Source organism: Artemia sp. Qi Xiang Cuo, chromosome 17 (assembly GCF_049724085.1).
Source record: "Artemia sp. Qi Xiang Cuo chromosome 17, ASM4972408v1, whole genome shotgun sequence".
Taxonomy (NCBI): Eukaryota; Metazoa; Arthropoda; class Branchiopoda; order Anostraca; family Artemiidae; genus Artemia; species Artemia sp. Qi Xiang Cuo.
In genome coordinates this window covers 31364869-31381296 of record NC_142810.1, presented here as the reverse complement: position 1 = coordinate 31381296, position 16428 = coordinate 31364869, and the positions used below count along the sequence as shown (strand labels likewise).

The window sequence follows — 16428 nt, the reverse complement described above, 5'->3', positions numbered from 1 at the left end:
TTATATGATCTTTGAACTATTTTTGAAAAAAATGACAATCTTTAAATCTTTTTGTTTGAGGAAAAATGGCATAAAGGGGGGGGGCTAGTTGCCCTCCGGTATTTTTTGACTATTTAAACGTGAGCTAGAACTTTTAGTTTCCAATCAAATGAGCCCTCTCCGTAGTTTATACGAGTATACCTTCCATAAGAACCATATTTGCCCCCAGAGCAATATTTACAACGCCTGCCCCGGGCTCTGGGGGTTTGCGTCGACACAGGAGGATTTGTTATCTGACCTTTGAATTATTTTTAAAGAAATGGCTATACGTACAGGAGTTTTGTTATATGATCTTTGAATTATATTTAACAAAATGGCTACCTTGAATTTTTTATCAGATGTATTTGAGGGAAAAAGGGCTTGGGGTGGGCTAGTTGCCCTCCAATCACTTTTGACTCTTAAAAATGGCACTAGAACTCTCGATTTCCAATCAAATGACCCCCATTGAAGTTCATACGACGACTCATTCTATATGAAATGCCTCTGGGTAAAAAAATAAATGGACTGTGGGGGGAGGCTAACTGCCCTCCGATCACTTTTGACTCTTAAAAAGTAAATGCAACTTTCAATTCCCAATCAAATGAGCCCTCTAGAAAGTTTATACGAGCATCCTTCCATGGCAACCATATATGCCCCGAGGCATAACTTACAACGCCTACGCCCGGGCCCCGGGGGGGGGGCTGTGTTGACACCGGAGTTTTTGTTATCTGATTTTTGAACTATTTTTAACACAATGTCTATCTCAAAGTGATGCATTAGGGCGTGGAGGAGGGGGGGGTCTAGGTGCCCTCTGATCTCTTTTGACTCTTAAAAAGTGAACAATAAATTTCAATTTTTAATCAAATAAGCCCTCTCCAAAGTTTATTTGAGTATCCCTTCCATAAGATCTATATATGCCCCCAGAGCATTACCTACAACGCCTGCCTCCGGGCCCTGGGGGGTTGCGTCGACACAGGAGTTTTTTTTATCTGACCTTTGAACTAGTTTTAATGAAATAGCCATTTTTAAAATTTTATCGGGTGAGCTTGGGGAGAAAAGGGTGTGGGGGGGGGGCTAGTTGCCCTCGGATATCTTTTGACTCTTAAAAAGTGAACTAGAATTTTCAGTTTCCAATCAAATGAGCCTTCTCTGAAGTTTATACGAGCATTCCTTTTATAAGAACCATATACGCCCCCAGGACAACACTTACAATGTCTACCCCCTGGACCCTGGGGGGCTATGTTGACACCAGGGTTGCCACTGTCAGTAGGATTTTACTAGATCTAGTGAAAAGAAACAACTCTAGCAGATTTAGAGGATCTGGTAAATTTCCCAAAATCTAGTAAAAAATCATGATTTATAGTAAACAAAATTTTTGTTATCTTCCATAGATTCATAGAAAAAACTAAATTAGAGTCCATTCCCTATAGAATCTGATTTCGATGACGCTAGATATTATTGTTACTATTGCTCTCATTCTTGCGATTTCGCGTCATTTCTAGCGCTTAAATTTCTCTACTTTTCTCTCGGCTTCCTCTTGATACTCGCTTTGAAAGGCAAATGTTTAAAATTAGGACTGGCATGACGAATTAATTTGGTTTGAGAAATGTTTTTCCAGATAGATGCTCAAAACAGCCGCTACGTTTATTAGTTAGGCAAGTCACTGTGTTTCTATTCTCTAGACTGTCTTATAGCTTTAAGACAGTCCAAACTTGTAGCATACTATTCATCAAAGTAAAAATTCTGTCCCATTTGGGACATTCTCGTTAACTCCACTCAGTTAATTATGAACAAATTACAATCGTGCCAAAGTGCAAGGTCATTTCATTTCAAATTTTTTGAGAGATGACCTAATACTGTCAATTGGTTAACAGATTAAGGTCCAGTTGCTTGGGTTCAAAAATATCTTCTTATTTCAATAGCTTCCACAGTTCCATTCTATGAGCACCGATAAGAGTTGTTACCAAAACAACCGCTACAATTTATATTAGACATTAAGCTTCATTGGACACTTGCAAGCTTTCTTTCAGTGCCTCGTACTGGAAGAAATACAATTTTTCTCAAGAGTAAGATTCCGTTATCTGAATTGCTTCTTGTGTAGTACACATCTCAAAACGAAGCAACTTGTTCTCAGGTCGTCGAGTGGAATACATGACTGGGTGATCCCCTGCAATTTGACTAGGGCTACCAAGAGATAAAATTAAGTAGATCCCTTTAGTCAGGATTCGAAACTAGTGGAAACTTTAAATTTGAATGAGGCCTATTTGGACGACATAATATTTTTAAGTTTGCCTTTTTTTAAATCGTGACTACGTACTTTTCTTCTTACGTTTCAACTTGTATGATTTACCTGACCCGAAGACTATTGACACAATGGTATTTTTTAAAACTAATTATTGTATGTTATATAAGTTTCCTTTTTCTTGGTAGCTCTAGTCCAATTTGAGGTGCACTTTTTAATTGACAACTAAACCGGTAGCTGATTACGTCATTTTCGTTTTGAAGTGACATAGATTGTATTGGTTTTTGATTCCCTTGAAAACTGAATGAGAGAATCTGGGAAAAATCAGTCAGAAATCTTTCTAGGCAGCTTATCCGGAATTTAAAGACCAGCTTGATTAGCGCTTCAAAACTGACATCAAATTTCCACTTAAAAATGCAAAATTGAAGGGTATAGATTTCAAACCTGAAATCAGATATTGGGGGACAAAATTCAGAAGCCGTTACCTTCAGACACAACTCAAATTCTAAGCACTCCCTCGCCTGAATTACTTTGTGAATATGAGTTGTAACTATTTTTTATTGATTGTTTTTTTTTTTTACTTTTTCAATATATCTAAATTTCATGACCTGAAGACTATCGATAAATCTAAAGCCAGGCTTTACCACCAGAATTTCCAGCATCCAGACTTCCAAACTATTTTTTGATGTCTTGCATACACCTCATATGGAATATAAAGCCTATACAATAGTATATCGACGTAATCCGAAAAAAGGGATTTTTGAATTCATGGGTTTCCAGAATTTTCAATCATACTATGATAGAAGAAACCCCAAAAAATCTAGAAACTAAAAATTTAGATATTTTAGGAGAGTTAGTAAAATTTAGTGAAAGAAAGGTTGCCATTTTAGTAAACTGAATTTCAGTCGGGTGGCAACTCTGGTTGACACCGGAGTTTTTTTTATCCAATTTTTTAACAATTTTCAAATAACTGGCTATCTCAAAATGTGTAGTGGACGGGTTTTGTCCCCCCCCCCCCGCATTGGGGGTGGGACTAGTTGCCCTTAAATCTGTTGACTCTAAAAAAGTGAACTAGAACTTTCAATTTCCAATCCAATGAGCCCTCTACGAAGTTTATACGAGCATCATTTTCATAAGGACCATATATGCCTTTAGGGCATAGCTTAGAACGCCTTCCTCTGGGCCCTGGGGGGTTGTATTGACACCGGAGTTTTTCTTATCCGACCTTCGAACTATTTTTAACAAAATGTCTATCTTCAAGTTTTCATCAGATAGGTTTGAAAAAAGAAGGTGTGGGGGGGGGGGGCTAGTTGCCCTCGAATCTCTTTTGACCATTAAAAGGCATCCTGTGTTCAACAGCAAACTCGAAGTAGTAAGGGGGGACAATAATACTGTAATTACGCAGATGCTGTCTGGTTAGAAGCACAGTGGAAAATAGGCCAAAGGATGGATTTCTATTATTTTATTATTTATATTCTACTTATTATAGAAAATTGCTCTCAGTAATTTGAACCTACCCCCCCCCCCCATAAAAAAACATGAAAAGCTACAAGAGATTCTAGAAATTCGTAGGTACAACTAAAACTAAAACAAAATATTGCTCCACCATGCCAACCGTGACTTTGTCAGTATGCTTTGGTTCAATATTCAAGATTTTTAACGAATTTTCAGAAAATGTTTAAGATCGGTGGAAATAATATTACTACAATTAGCCAGGTGAACAAAGTTTGGACTAGTGTAAATGCCTAGAATTGAGTTGTATCTTTATAAATATTTGAACAAAGGTGTCACAACATGTGATCAAACAAATAAAAGTTTCTCAATTAAAAAATAAAGAGTGAATTTTACACTTTAACGGTGAGAGATTTACTTTTTATAAGGTGTCAAAATCGAAACGGGCAGAAATAATAGGACAAAAAAAAAAAAACTTTAAAACGAATAGAAATTAAAATGAACAATGCTACTGAACCTAAAACAAACACAAGTTACCGCAAAAATAAGGGTAGTCTTACCGCTCCTGAAACCCCTTATACGGCTAGGGTTCCATCAAACCTTTTACTGCTATTACAGCTTTACAGGGATAAATAATGAAAAAGATGTACATTAGAGTCAGCAAAAATTATCGGTTAAGTTATTAGCCAAAACCAAACACTTAAATGGTTAGGGTGCTTAGCCACCTTAAGCAAAGTTATGCTGCCTTCTATCCTGCTGATGCAAAATGAACCGATGGAATTAGTTTTAGCGCTCTAGGTTTAAGGATGAGTTTGCCTTTGGGGTATTATATCTATATGGGGTATACATATTCAGTCTCCGGCGAGTTATTTTTATGAATCACAAATTCGCTCACTCGCTTCTTCGTCGGCTCGTTTTGGAGGGTATAGAATCCCCTTGATTAATTGTGAAAAAGATAAATTTTCAATAAGATACCAAATTCCTTCTATGGCAAATAGGCTAAAATTAAATAGCAAATTTAAAAATCTTAATAGCCGACCACTTTTAAAGACTAGATTAGTAGAATATATTATTAACCTTTGATGACGGGGTGACTCTTCTTGATAATTTGTTTCTTAGCATTATTTTTAGAATTTGCCGTGCTGCGGTAGCCTTCTTTGTCCTTTTCCTTCTATATGTTATGATGTTTTTTGGTTTATCTTCTTTATATTTATTTTTGGTGTACTTGAACTCATTGTAAAAATTGTTAGCCTTCCTTTCGAGTTTAGCTCCCTGTTGGCTTTATTTAATTATTTGTGTTGTTTATATTTGTATGAAATACAATTTTTCTATCTATCTGTTATATAATTTCACTAGAAAATATAATCTTTCGATTTGATTTTCTTTCAAATATTGAAACTTTTACGCTTTATGCTAAATTCTAATATATACATTTTATGTTGTTCGTGCTTGCAGCTCAAAAATTATGCGCAAAAAAAGATATTTCGTGTACTACATATTGAAGGTATCTTCAAACGTGAACTATTTGTACTTTGTTAATACAAAGTAAAAATATATATATATATATCCAGAGCCATATTAAAAGTAGTTCTTGTTTGCAAATGGAACTAAAAAAAAGAAGAAAATTTTCCAATAAAGCTACAGAATTCATAGTGTAGAAACCCAAAATGGGGATAGATGACTTTTTATTACGAAGAAGAAAATTTTTTGAGACATCCTAACTCGATACATGGTGAACCTGGATTACCATTTTATTTTTCATTTTCTTTATATAGAGGGGAACTTCAAAGATAGGTAAGTCTTTCGTAAAATATAAATTTTAGGGGAAGTCTTTTGATTCTATATTTAGGAGGAAGGACAGAGTGTTCTAGGTTTTGCATAATACAACAAGCAGATTTCCGAAATTTCGGAAAATATTTATAAGACTTCTTTTCTCTATCTTTTCTCTCTTACAAATCGTAAGGGCTGTCAAAATTAGTTATTCGAGGGGTCAGTCAAAATTGAACTCTAACTAAAGCCGGATGTTCATAGCCCTGCCGTTGTTTTGAAGATCTAAAATTTGGATAGCTGTTTGCTACTATTGGGATTCAAAGGTATCTAAAGTCAGGATTATAGCTTCCTTGTCTCAGTACCGTACGAGTTACAACAAATTAAATACACAGGGCGTTATATCATCTCCAAGCTACTCATTGCAATTTCGTCAGCTAAATCATGTTCTAGCAAGCTCTAACAAATTTTCTAATGTGATTTCAAGTGGCAGGGTCTCTTGAGAAATCGTTCATGTTTTTTTTCTAAATTATAAAAACATAATTATTTATGTAAAAAATATTTTTTTACTCTTAGAGCCCTTAAATTTGGTTTTTAGGAGAAGGATATGGCAGTAATACACCCACGAAAATTTGTTGCTTGTTTATTCCATCTATAATACTGACTTAAGGTTTCCTAGTACAATCATTTTTGCAAGTAATTACCACACCGGTACCCATTAATGCCATCTAACCTACTGAATCAAATTTTCTGAGCACCGAAATGAGCAATCAGCTTCTCTGACACCTTAAAATTTCTTAGGAACTGAAATTAGGAAGATGCTTACAGAATTTATATAAAAAAAGACCCGAGCTGGGTAGCAAAGCCTGGCTTTAATTTTACCGGCAAGTACGTTGTTTTTGGACAAGGTAAGGTGTCCAAAATTTAGAACTGTCCCAAATAGTTCGTTTTTTACTATATGATTGTTACATTTACAGCCAGAACAATCTACCAGAGTAATATTATCGCTAGCGAAATATAGATGGCTTGTAAAACTTCATATTTGTTTCAAATAAAAGAGTAGGCTATCATTTCATATCATTCCACTGCTGTAAGAAATGCAATTTTTGCTAAGATTTCTTATCAATGAAATGCTTTTCAGGAGGCCAGATGCGGCTACGTGGTCATTCTAATGGCTCTACTCTGGATGACAGAAGCAATACCGTTAGCTATCACAAGTCTATTGCCTGTTGTTCTCCTGCCAGCTTTTGCGATCATGAGCACGGACAAAGTCTGTATTGCCTATATGAAAGAAACAAATGTAATGTTTATAGGTGGCATTATTGTCGCTATTGCTACTGAACATTGTAAGTTGCATAAGCGTGTGGCTCTGAGAGTCCTAATGCTGGTTGGTGCCAGTCCTAGGTGGTAAGTGTACAAAAACTTTATTCTAGAATTGCCACAAATAATAAAGTTTCTTAAATATATTTCATTCCAATGTAGAAAAAACTTTATTGTACATTTTTATATGTTTCATTGGCAGTAATAATATGCCAGCTTTTTTGCTATTCATATACTTACTTTTTACTTTTTCAATGTAAGCCCATGCTTCTTTGATTTTTTTTTTAACTCTTGGGCCTTAGATATGCGGTATAAATGCAAAGAAAAAAAATTATAAGACAAAGAGGCCACCGTCAAATATGTGATTGGGTTGCAGCAATATCTGACGGATTGAATTTCAGAAGTATTTACTGGTCGTTTAAAGTGAATCTAAATCGTCATTTCTCAGTTGATTAACTTACTTTCAGTTGATAAAACTTTTTTTTTTATTTAATTTCAGATTGTTTTTTAATTAATGCTGGAAAATCCGGCTCCCCCTCCAGGGAAAATTCCTTTCCCCCATACAAAATCGCTCCATGACAAGATCTTCCCAAGTATATGCCAACCCCCCACCAGAAAAATCCCCCTGAAAAAGTTTGTATACTTCCCAATAACCAATATTATCAGAGGCAACGCTACAGCGTTACCTATAGTAATTAGTTTATCTGATGTTTATCTGATGTTATCTGATGTTAATTAGTTCAAACATCAGATAACAAAATCTTCGGGGCTGATTGAACCCCCAGGGCCCATGGGCAGGCGTTGTAAGTTATGCCCTGGGGGCATATATTGTTCTCATGGAAAGGATGCTCGTATGAGCTTCAGAGGGGGTTTATTTGATAGGAAATTGAAAGTTAATTCACTTTTCAAGAGTCAAAAGAGATCAAAGGGTAACTATCCCCCCAAGGTTTTTTTCCCAAATCTATCAGATAAAAATTTTGAGATAGTCATTATGTTAAAACAGCTCAAACATCAGATAACAAGAATCCCGGGGTCGACACAACCCCCAGGACCCATGGGCAAGTGTTTTAAGTTATGCCTGGGGGCATATAAGGTTTTTATGTAATGGTTACTCATATAAACTTCGGAGGTAGCTCATTTGATTCAAAATTGAAAGTTCTAGTTCCCTTTTTAAGAGTAGAAAGTGATCCAATGACATCTATCCTCCCCCCCCACCAACCCTAAGGCCATCAGGTTCGAATGTGTTAATTTTTTTTCCAGAGGCAATTCATATTGAATGGATTGTCGTATGAACTTCGTATGGGGCTCATTCTATTGGGAATCGGAAGTTATAGTGCTCATTTTAAGAGTCAAAAGTGATGGGAGGCCAACTAGTCCTCCTTCCCGCATCTTTTTTCCCAAATACAATCGATAATTTTTTTTAATTAGTTCGAACATCAGATAACAAAAACTTCGGGGCCGATTGAACCCCCCCTGGGCCCATGGGCAGGCGTTGTAAGTTATGCCCTGGGGGCATATATTGTTCTTATTGAAAGTATGCTCGTATGAGCTTCAGAAGGGGTTTATTTGATTGGAAATTGAAAGTTAATTCACTTTTTAAGAGTCAAAAGAGATCAAAGGGCAACTATCCCCCCAAGGTTTTTTTTACCCAAATCTATCCGATAAAAATTTTGAGATAGCCATTATGTTAAAATAGCTCAAACATCAGGTAACAAGAATCCCGGGGTCGACACAACCCCCACGAGCCCAGGGGCAAGTGTTTTAACTTATGCCCCGGGGCATATAAGGTTCTTATGTAATGGGTAGTCATATAAACTTCAGAGGTAGCTCATTTGATTCAAAATTGAAAGTTCTAGTTACCTTTTTAAAGAGTCAAAAGTAATCCGAGGGCATTTAACCACCCCCCTACACACCCTCTTTTCCTTAAATGCGTCTGATCAATTTAAGAGAGCCATTTTCTTTGAAATAGTCCAATGATCAGATAACAAAACTTCAGGGTCATCTTAGCCCCCCCCCCCACCCCCGAGCCCAGTGGAAAGATTGTAACTTATGCCCCGGGGCATACAAGGTTTTTATGGAAGAGGTGGTCGTATAAACTTCAGAGGGGACTCAAATGATTAGAAATTCAAATCTATAGGACCCTTTTTAAGAGTCAAAAGTGACCATGTGGCAACTAGCCCCCCCCCCCTCACCTACCTTCTTTTCCCCAAATGCGTCAGATAAACCTTTTATATAGCCATTTTGACCAAAACAGACCAAAGATCATATAACAAAAACTCCAGGGATAACATATCCCTCCAGAACCTGGGGGCTAGTGTTGTAAATTCTGCCCCAGGGGTATATAAGGTTTTTATGGAAGGGATGGTAGTGTAAATTTTGGAGGTGGATCAGTCGATCTAAACTGGAAATTCTAGTGGCCTTTTAAAGAGTCAAAAGTGATCGGAGGGCAACTAGCCCCCTGACCTTTTTTACCCCGGTCGGACCTCTATGGGTCTCAATTCGGGGCAACAACTTAATAATTCTGGTATCTAAGATATTTAAAGGTATCTAAAATAGAATGTCTTGCTCGCTTATTTGGTGTCCAGGAATATCAAAGAAGTATCAGAGGCAACGCTGTAGTGTCGCCTATAGTAAAGGCCATACGGGTCCAATGTTTTATTATTTATTTATTTTTTTTTCCCAGAGGCACTTCATACGGAAGGGGTCGTCGTAGAAACTTCAAAGGGGGCTCATTCGATTGGAAATCGAGAGTTCTAGTGCCCTTTTTAATAGTCGAAAATGATTGGAGGGCAACTAGCCCCCCACGCCCATCATTCCACCAAACACATCTAATTAAAATTTTGAGATTGATATTTTGTTCAGCGTAGTTGATTTCCAGATAGAAAATATATTTTTGAGGAGGACACTCCCCTGCAACCCTCAGGGCAAGAGTTTTAAGTTATGCCCTGGTGGCATATAAGGTTTTTATAGAAAGCGTTGTCGTAGAAACTTCAAAACAGGCTCATAGGTGGTGTCGTAGAAACTTCAAAAAAGGCTCATTCGATTGGAAATTCAAAGGGCTAGTGCCCTTTTTAATAGTCGAAAGTGATTTGAGGGCAACTCACTCCCCTCAGACGCCCACCTTTTCCCCAAACACATCCAATCACAATTTTGAGACAGCCATTTTATTAAACGTAGTTTTAAGTTCTGGAAATTATGTCTTTGAGGATGACAACTCCCCCACAGCCCTCAGGGCAAGGGTTGTAAGTTATGCCCTGGGGGCATATAATAATAATAATAATTTATTTATGACCCACATATGAACATTATAAATGACACTGTGGAGGAATGGAAAATATAAAAGAAAAAATAACAACATCATTACGAAATCAAACAACAATAAAAAAATACAAATTAACCGATATCACGATGAGAAAAACAAACTAAGGGGTCAGTGACATAAACAAAATTACTATTATTCATAATATTATTATAAGACACACGGGCATGTCGCACGCACGAATAATTCACACAATAAGGGGATACATTATTTCTATTTTTAAAACGGCCGGGTAAATACATCAAATATTTACAATATCTAAAGTAACCACTTCTAAGTCTTCGTAAATATTTTTTCCTCAGTAAGTGGTGGAATCCAAATAGAAAATTTACACCTGGAGCTCAAAAACTATTATAAAGCCGGGCTAGGCCCTTACGATTATAACGCCCTCTATTTGCAGATATCTTACCATATGACACACGAATATTTTTTAATGCATTAGTAACCAACTCGGAGCAAGTTTCGTAAATGGACGGGCAAAACGATATTTCAAGCCCCTTGACTTTATCCAAACAAGGTAATGAAATCGAACCGAAGTTTAATGGAGATACAGAAGTTCTACTATTAAAGCATATAAACTCACACTTTCCCATATTAACAGATTGGCCAATATCACTAAGTAGAGAAGACAGCTTACGGAAGTTCTGAGCCAGCCCTCGACGAGAAAAACTAACTAAAAGGACATCGTCGGCGTATGCAATATAACTTACACCAATATCACGAAAAAACACAGTAGGAGATAGATGTTTTAAACAAGTAGTAAGGACACATTTAAATTTATAAGGAGATAAAACTCCTCCCTGTCTAACGCCTTTCCTAACAGCTACCGAATCAGAAGTATTTGACAGCCACTTAATACGCACATAAGAATTATCATACCAATATCGCAATGTAGAAATAACTGAATAATTGACTCCAGAACAAGCAAGGGAATGCAAGGCCTGGGCGTGAACAACATTATCAAAAGCCCCGGAAATGTCTACTCTGCAGCAATACAATGAACGCTTCTGGGCAAAAGCTTCCTTTAACAACCGGCTGAGTACATGATGCGCCTGGGGGAAACCAACCCCTCTTCTAAATCCGTGTTGAAAAGACGAAAAATCGCACTTAGAAGTTATTTCAGGCAAAAGGACATACTCAAAAATCTTACTCGTAAAGCAAGATACAGTAATCAGTCTATAATTCGAGCATGAATCTGGATCTTTACCGCGTTTAAGTATAGGCGTGACAGTACCGGAAAGAAAACTATCAGGAACCAGAGATTGAGCTATACAAATCTGGAATAATAACTGCAGGTGGTTCAACAATAATGGACAATCATAAGCAAAATTCCTAAAGCATAGGCCATCACAATCAGGAGAATCTGATCTTTTTACTTTCTTCAGTGCCCAATGTAAATCACTCATACTTATCGCAGGGACTCTATATTGACAAACAGACACTGGCAGGACCGAACTAAGTAGATTAGAAAAATGTTTCTGAACACACTGATTAAATACGGAAAATATGTCAATATAATGGCGCACAAAATTCATAAGGTTTAATTCCGACTGAGGTGGGGGAGAACACTTACTGCTATTGATAACTATATTCCAAGTCATTGCATTACGCCTTGTCATTAGCCTTTTCATTACGTAAGCAAGATTTGTATTCTTTCTTCGTTTTTTGCTTGACTGTAAACACAGCACCGGAGGAAGGTCGATCGCAAGCGTTCCACAATCGCAACCAAAACTTTGCGCGGTTCTTTACCTTTTTCACTTCCGGATGTATATTCCACAGGGGCTTTCGAGACCCAGAACGCACGTGCTCAATCGGAACTGCAACTTTTGTGGCCGACTTTAGACACGCCACTATCTGGTAATAATATGAATTTAGGTCTTCCTTAGAATCAGGGCACTTTATCGAAGTCTGGAGCAAGTGAAACGGGACTTTAATAGTTGAGAGTAGAGTGCATAAAGTAGTAATATACATCTCAACGTTTATATGATTCCAATTGGGTTTTTGTTACCATTTTGAATGGGGACCCTTAAAGTGGGCTTGAACATCAGGAGGCTCAATTAGGCACGAAATAGGGAGATGGACATCATTGATTTTATCTTCATCAACAATAAGGTTTTGTATAGACAACAATGTCGTATAAACATCCGAGAGGGCTCATTTGATTGTAAATTGAAAGTTCTAGTTCAGTTTTTAAGCTTCAAAACATATTGGAGGGTAACCAGCTTCCCCCCCCCCCTAAACCCTTTTTTCCCAAATGCAACCAATAAAAATTTTAAGATAGATATTTTGTTAAAAATAGTTCAAAGATTATATAAAAAAAATTCCGGTGTTGAGACAACCCACCAGGACCCGGGGGCAGGCGGTATCACTTATGCCCTAGGGGCATATTTGGGTCTTATGGAAGGGATTCCCGTAATAACTTCAAAGAGGTATCATTTGATTGGAAATTGGAAGTTCTAGTTCACTCTTTAAGAGTCAAAAGAGATTGGAGGGCACCTAGGCCCTCTCCCCTCCACGCCCTTTTTTCCTCAAACCCATCCGATAAGAACATTGAGATAGCTTTTTTTTTTAAATAGTTCAAAGATCATATAACGAAAACTCAGGGGTAATCACAGCCCCCCAGGGCCTCAGGGGAGGGGTCTTAGGTTATACCCCTGGGGAATATATGGTTCTTATTGAAGGGATGCTCGTAAAAAATTCAGAGATGGCTCATTTGATTGGAAATTGAAAGTTCTAGTTAAGTTTTTTCGAGTCAAAAGATATTGGAGGGTAACTAGCCCCCACGACTCTTTTCCCCAAATGCATCCAACAAAAAGTTTGAGATAGTCATTAATTTAAAAATTTCTCAAAAGTCAGATAACAAAAACTCCGGTGTTGTCACAACCCCCAGGGCCCGGGGGCAGGCGTTGTAAGTTATGCCCTGGGGCATATATTGTTCGTATGAAAGGGATGCTCGTATAAACTTCAGAGAGGTTTCATTTGATTAGATAGTGAAATCCAGCCCTTATAAAAAGTCAAAAGTGATCAGAGGGCAACTGGCCCCCCAAGCCCTTTTCCCCCAAACACATGTGATAAAAAATTTGAGTTAGCCATTTTGTTAAAAATAGTTCAAAGATCATATAACAAAACTGCTTTACGTGTGGTCATTGCGTTAAAAATAGTTCAAAGGTCAGATAAGAAATACTCCTGTGTCGACACCCCCCCCCCCCCGGGGGCCGGGGCGGGCGTTGTTAGTATTGGTCTGGGGGCATACATGGTTCTTATGGAAAGTATACTCGCATGAACTTCAGAGAGGGTTCATTTGAATGGAAATTAAAAGTTGAAGTTCATTTTCTCAGAGTGAAAAAGATCGGAGGGCAACTAGCACCTCCCGTCCTCCACGCCTGTGGGCGTATCGGATGGATAACCCCATCAGATAAAAATTTCAAATGACAATTTTGTTAAAAATGATTCAACCATCAGATACTAAAACCCCAGGGTCGACACAATCTCCCAGGGCCGAGGGACAGGCATTCTAAGTTATTCTCTGGGGATTTATATGGTTTTTTATCGAAAAGATGCTCGTATAAACTTTAGAGAGGGCTCATTTGATTGAATACAGGAAGTTCTAGCTCACTTCTAAAGATTCAAAAGAGACCGAAGCCTATTCTAGTCCCCCATGCCCTTTTTCCCCAATCTCATCCGATAAAAATTTTGGGATAGCAATTTTGTTAAAAATAGTTCAAACATCAGATAATAAAAACTCCGAGGTTGACACAAACCCATTTTTCACTTTGATATTGTTACTTTGATATCAGTTTTGATACTTTGATGAATATTTGATTTTTTTTTTTCAAAGTTTTGTTTTGAAACAAGAGACTTTTTAGAACATGTAATTTTTTATTATAAAAAACGAACAAAAATTAATTGAAAAAAACTTTCCGAAAAAATATGTTTTTCAAAGAAAAGTAACGACCATTTTAAGGTTAAGCTCAGCAGATAGAAATACCTATTAAAATTCAAACTCAAAACAACCAGAAATTACTATTAAGAATACATGAAACACATAACGAACAGAAATCAAGTAAACGATCATAGCAAAAATATACAACAAGTAATAAAATAAATTAATAAATAGATCTTAAAGTGAGTCAAGCTTCGATTGGGTAAGGAAATCAACGTTAAGACAAAAAAATATTTACTTATTGAAGTACAAATTAAACATAAAACGAACAGAAATTAAATAAACAATCAATGCAAACAAACATACAATAGACATTAATGTAAATTAATAAATAAATCTTTAAACGAGTGAAACTTAAGTTGAATATGTAAATTAAGCTTGAAACAAACAAAAATCACCACAAACAAGAGTTAGGGTATGACCTCCTTCTCTCACTATAAAAGTCTAAAACCTACTGCGTCATTGGTACTTAACTGAAAACTATATGCGTCTTGAACAGTCTTGGAAAGTATTAACAACATCAAATTGAATATTTGATGTATAATGATATTAATTGTTAAAAGATCTATCAGATCAATAATTTATTTCGCTGTAATTGTATTTTTATTGTCAATGCTGCAAGAACTGGAAAAGAAGTATTTGTAATATAATCCGTTTTCAGTTAAGCGCCAATGACGCAGTAGGCTTTAGGTTTTTATTTACAGTTAGGAAAGGAGGCAGAATCCAATCACTTGTTTGTAGTGAAACTATATTCGTCTTTAACAACTATAAAAAGAGATAATAAATTAAACTGAATATTTGATGTATAATGATATTAATTGCTGAAAGCTCATCAGTTGAAAATGTTACTATAAATTTAATGTTTATTTTCAAAATTAAGTACAAAAGAAAACATTTGTCACAAAATTGGTTTTCTCAGGTGCTATCACAATTTTCAGTACTTTTTAGTCTCGAAATTAGTAAACTGTTAGCCCGGTTTTAGACCCCAAGGGCAAATGAGAGTCGTTATGCAGGGATTTTCAATTTATGTCATTGAATGAACAAAGCTGAAGTCTTGGGACCATACCCCTGCACATCCTTAATACTTTCAAGGGTTTGTAATCTGTACAATTCTCCTTATGAATATACTGTCACCAATGTTTCATTTCTTAGAATCTGAATTTTTATGGACACGACTCTTTACTTACCGTTGGTACCAACTTCTTTCAATCTTACTTTCACAATTTACTGTTCGCTCTAACTTTTAAATTTTATTGTCAATCCGATTGAAAATTTGATTCTCAGATCAGAATTTTTGGATTTAAACTCTTTTGTTAGTTTTCTAGATGCTATTTTATTTGTTCAAACCTTCAACCTATTCAGTTTTCACCGATTTTTGAAAGAAACAGAACCCCAAATGTATTGAGTTCTAAATCGCAGATAAAAACTAACTGAAAAGAAAAACTAAAAGTTTCAGTCATTCTTTGTTGAAGATACAAGAACAAGTTTCAAAATAATGCTGTGTTTTGCGTGTATCAAATGCTATTCTTTGAAAATGCAACTTAAATCAAGCTTAAAGTTAACGAATGTTCAATAAATGTTACACACCATAAAATGCCATCTTGTTTTTCAGGCTGATGCTGGGGTTTATGGGAACCACCATGTTCTTATCAATGTGGATTTCAAACACTGCAGCCACATTAATGATGGTGCCTATTGTGCAAGCCGTTGTTGACGAAATATTTAAGGTACCATCCGTTATTTAATCTTACGATAATTCAATACAGGGTAGCCCATGGAGAAGTAAATGCAGCCACATCATGTTCCTTCCACATTTGTTTCCAAACACTATGTTTTCACACTATACATTTTTTTTTTATAGAATGACCAATGTTGAGAATCGTTTGCAATATTCTCTTTTTTCTCTCCTCTATTATTCTCTATTTTTCTCTGTCTATCTACCTTTGTCTCTCTCTCCTCACTGAGCCTTCTCTCCTTCTCTCTCTCTCTCTTCTCTCCCTCTCTTCTCTCTCTCTCTCTCTCTCTCTCTCTCTCTCTCTTTCTCTCTCTTTATCCCTCTCTGTCTCTCTCTCCTTTTCTCACTCCCTATATTTTTTTTTGTTGATGTAAAATTTTACTGTTTTATCTGACGTAAAATTCTTAGTTTCAGATATGGTAATAGCAATTAAAAAAAAAATATATATATATATATATATATAAATATATATATATATATATATATATATATATATATATATATATATATATATATATATATATATATATATATATATATATATATATATATATATATATATATATATATATATATATATATATATATATATATATAAAATATATATATATATATATATATATATATATATA

General features: G+C 36.0%; 1 protein-coding gene across 1 annotated transcript in view; it reads left to right on the top strand.

Moving 5' to 3' along the window:
• The window catches only part of LOC148942102 (Na(+)/citrate cotransporter-like), a 160089-nt gene that overhangs the window by 26545 nt on the left and 117116 nt on the right, over positions 1–16428 (top strand). The window contains exons 3-4 of the mRNA XM_089103718.1: positions 6621–6886; positions 15674–15788. Of these exons, the coding sequence (XP_088959844.1) occupies positions 6621–6886; positions 15674–15788 (381 nt within the window). The remainder of the gene's footprint in view (positions 1–6620; positions 6887–15673; positions 15789–16428) is intronic.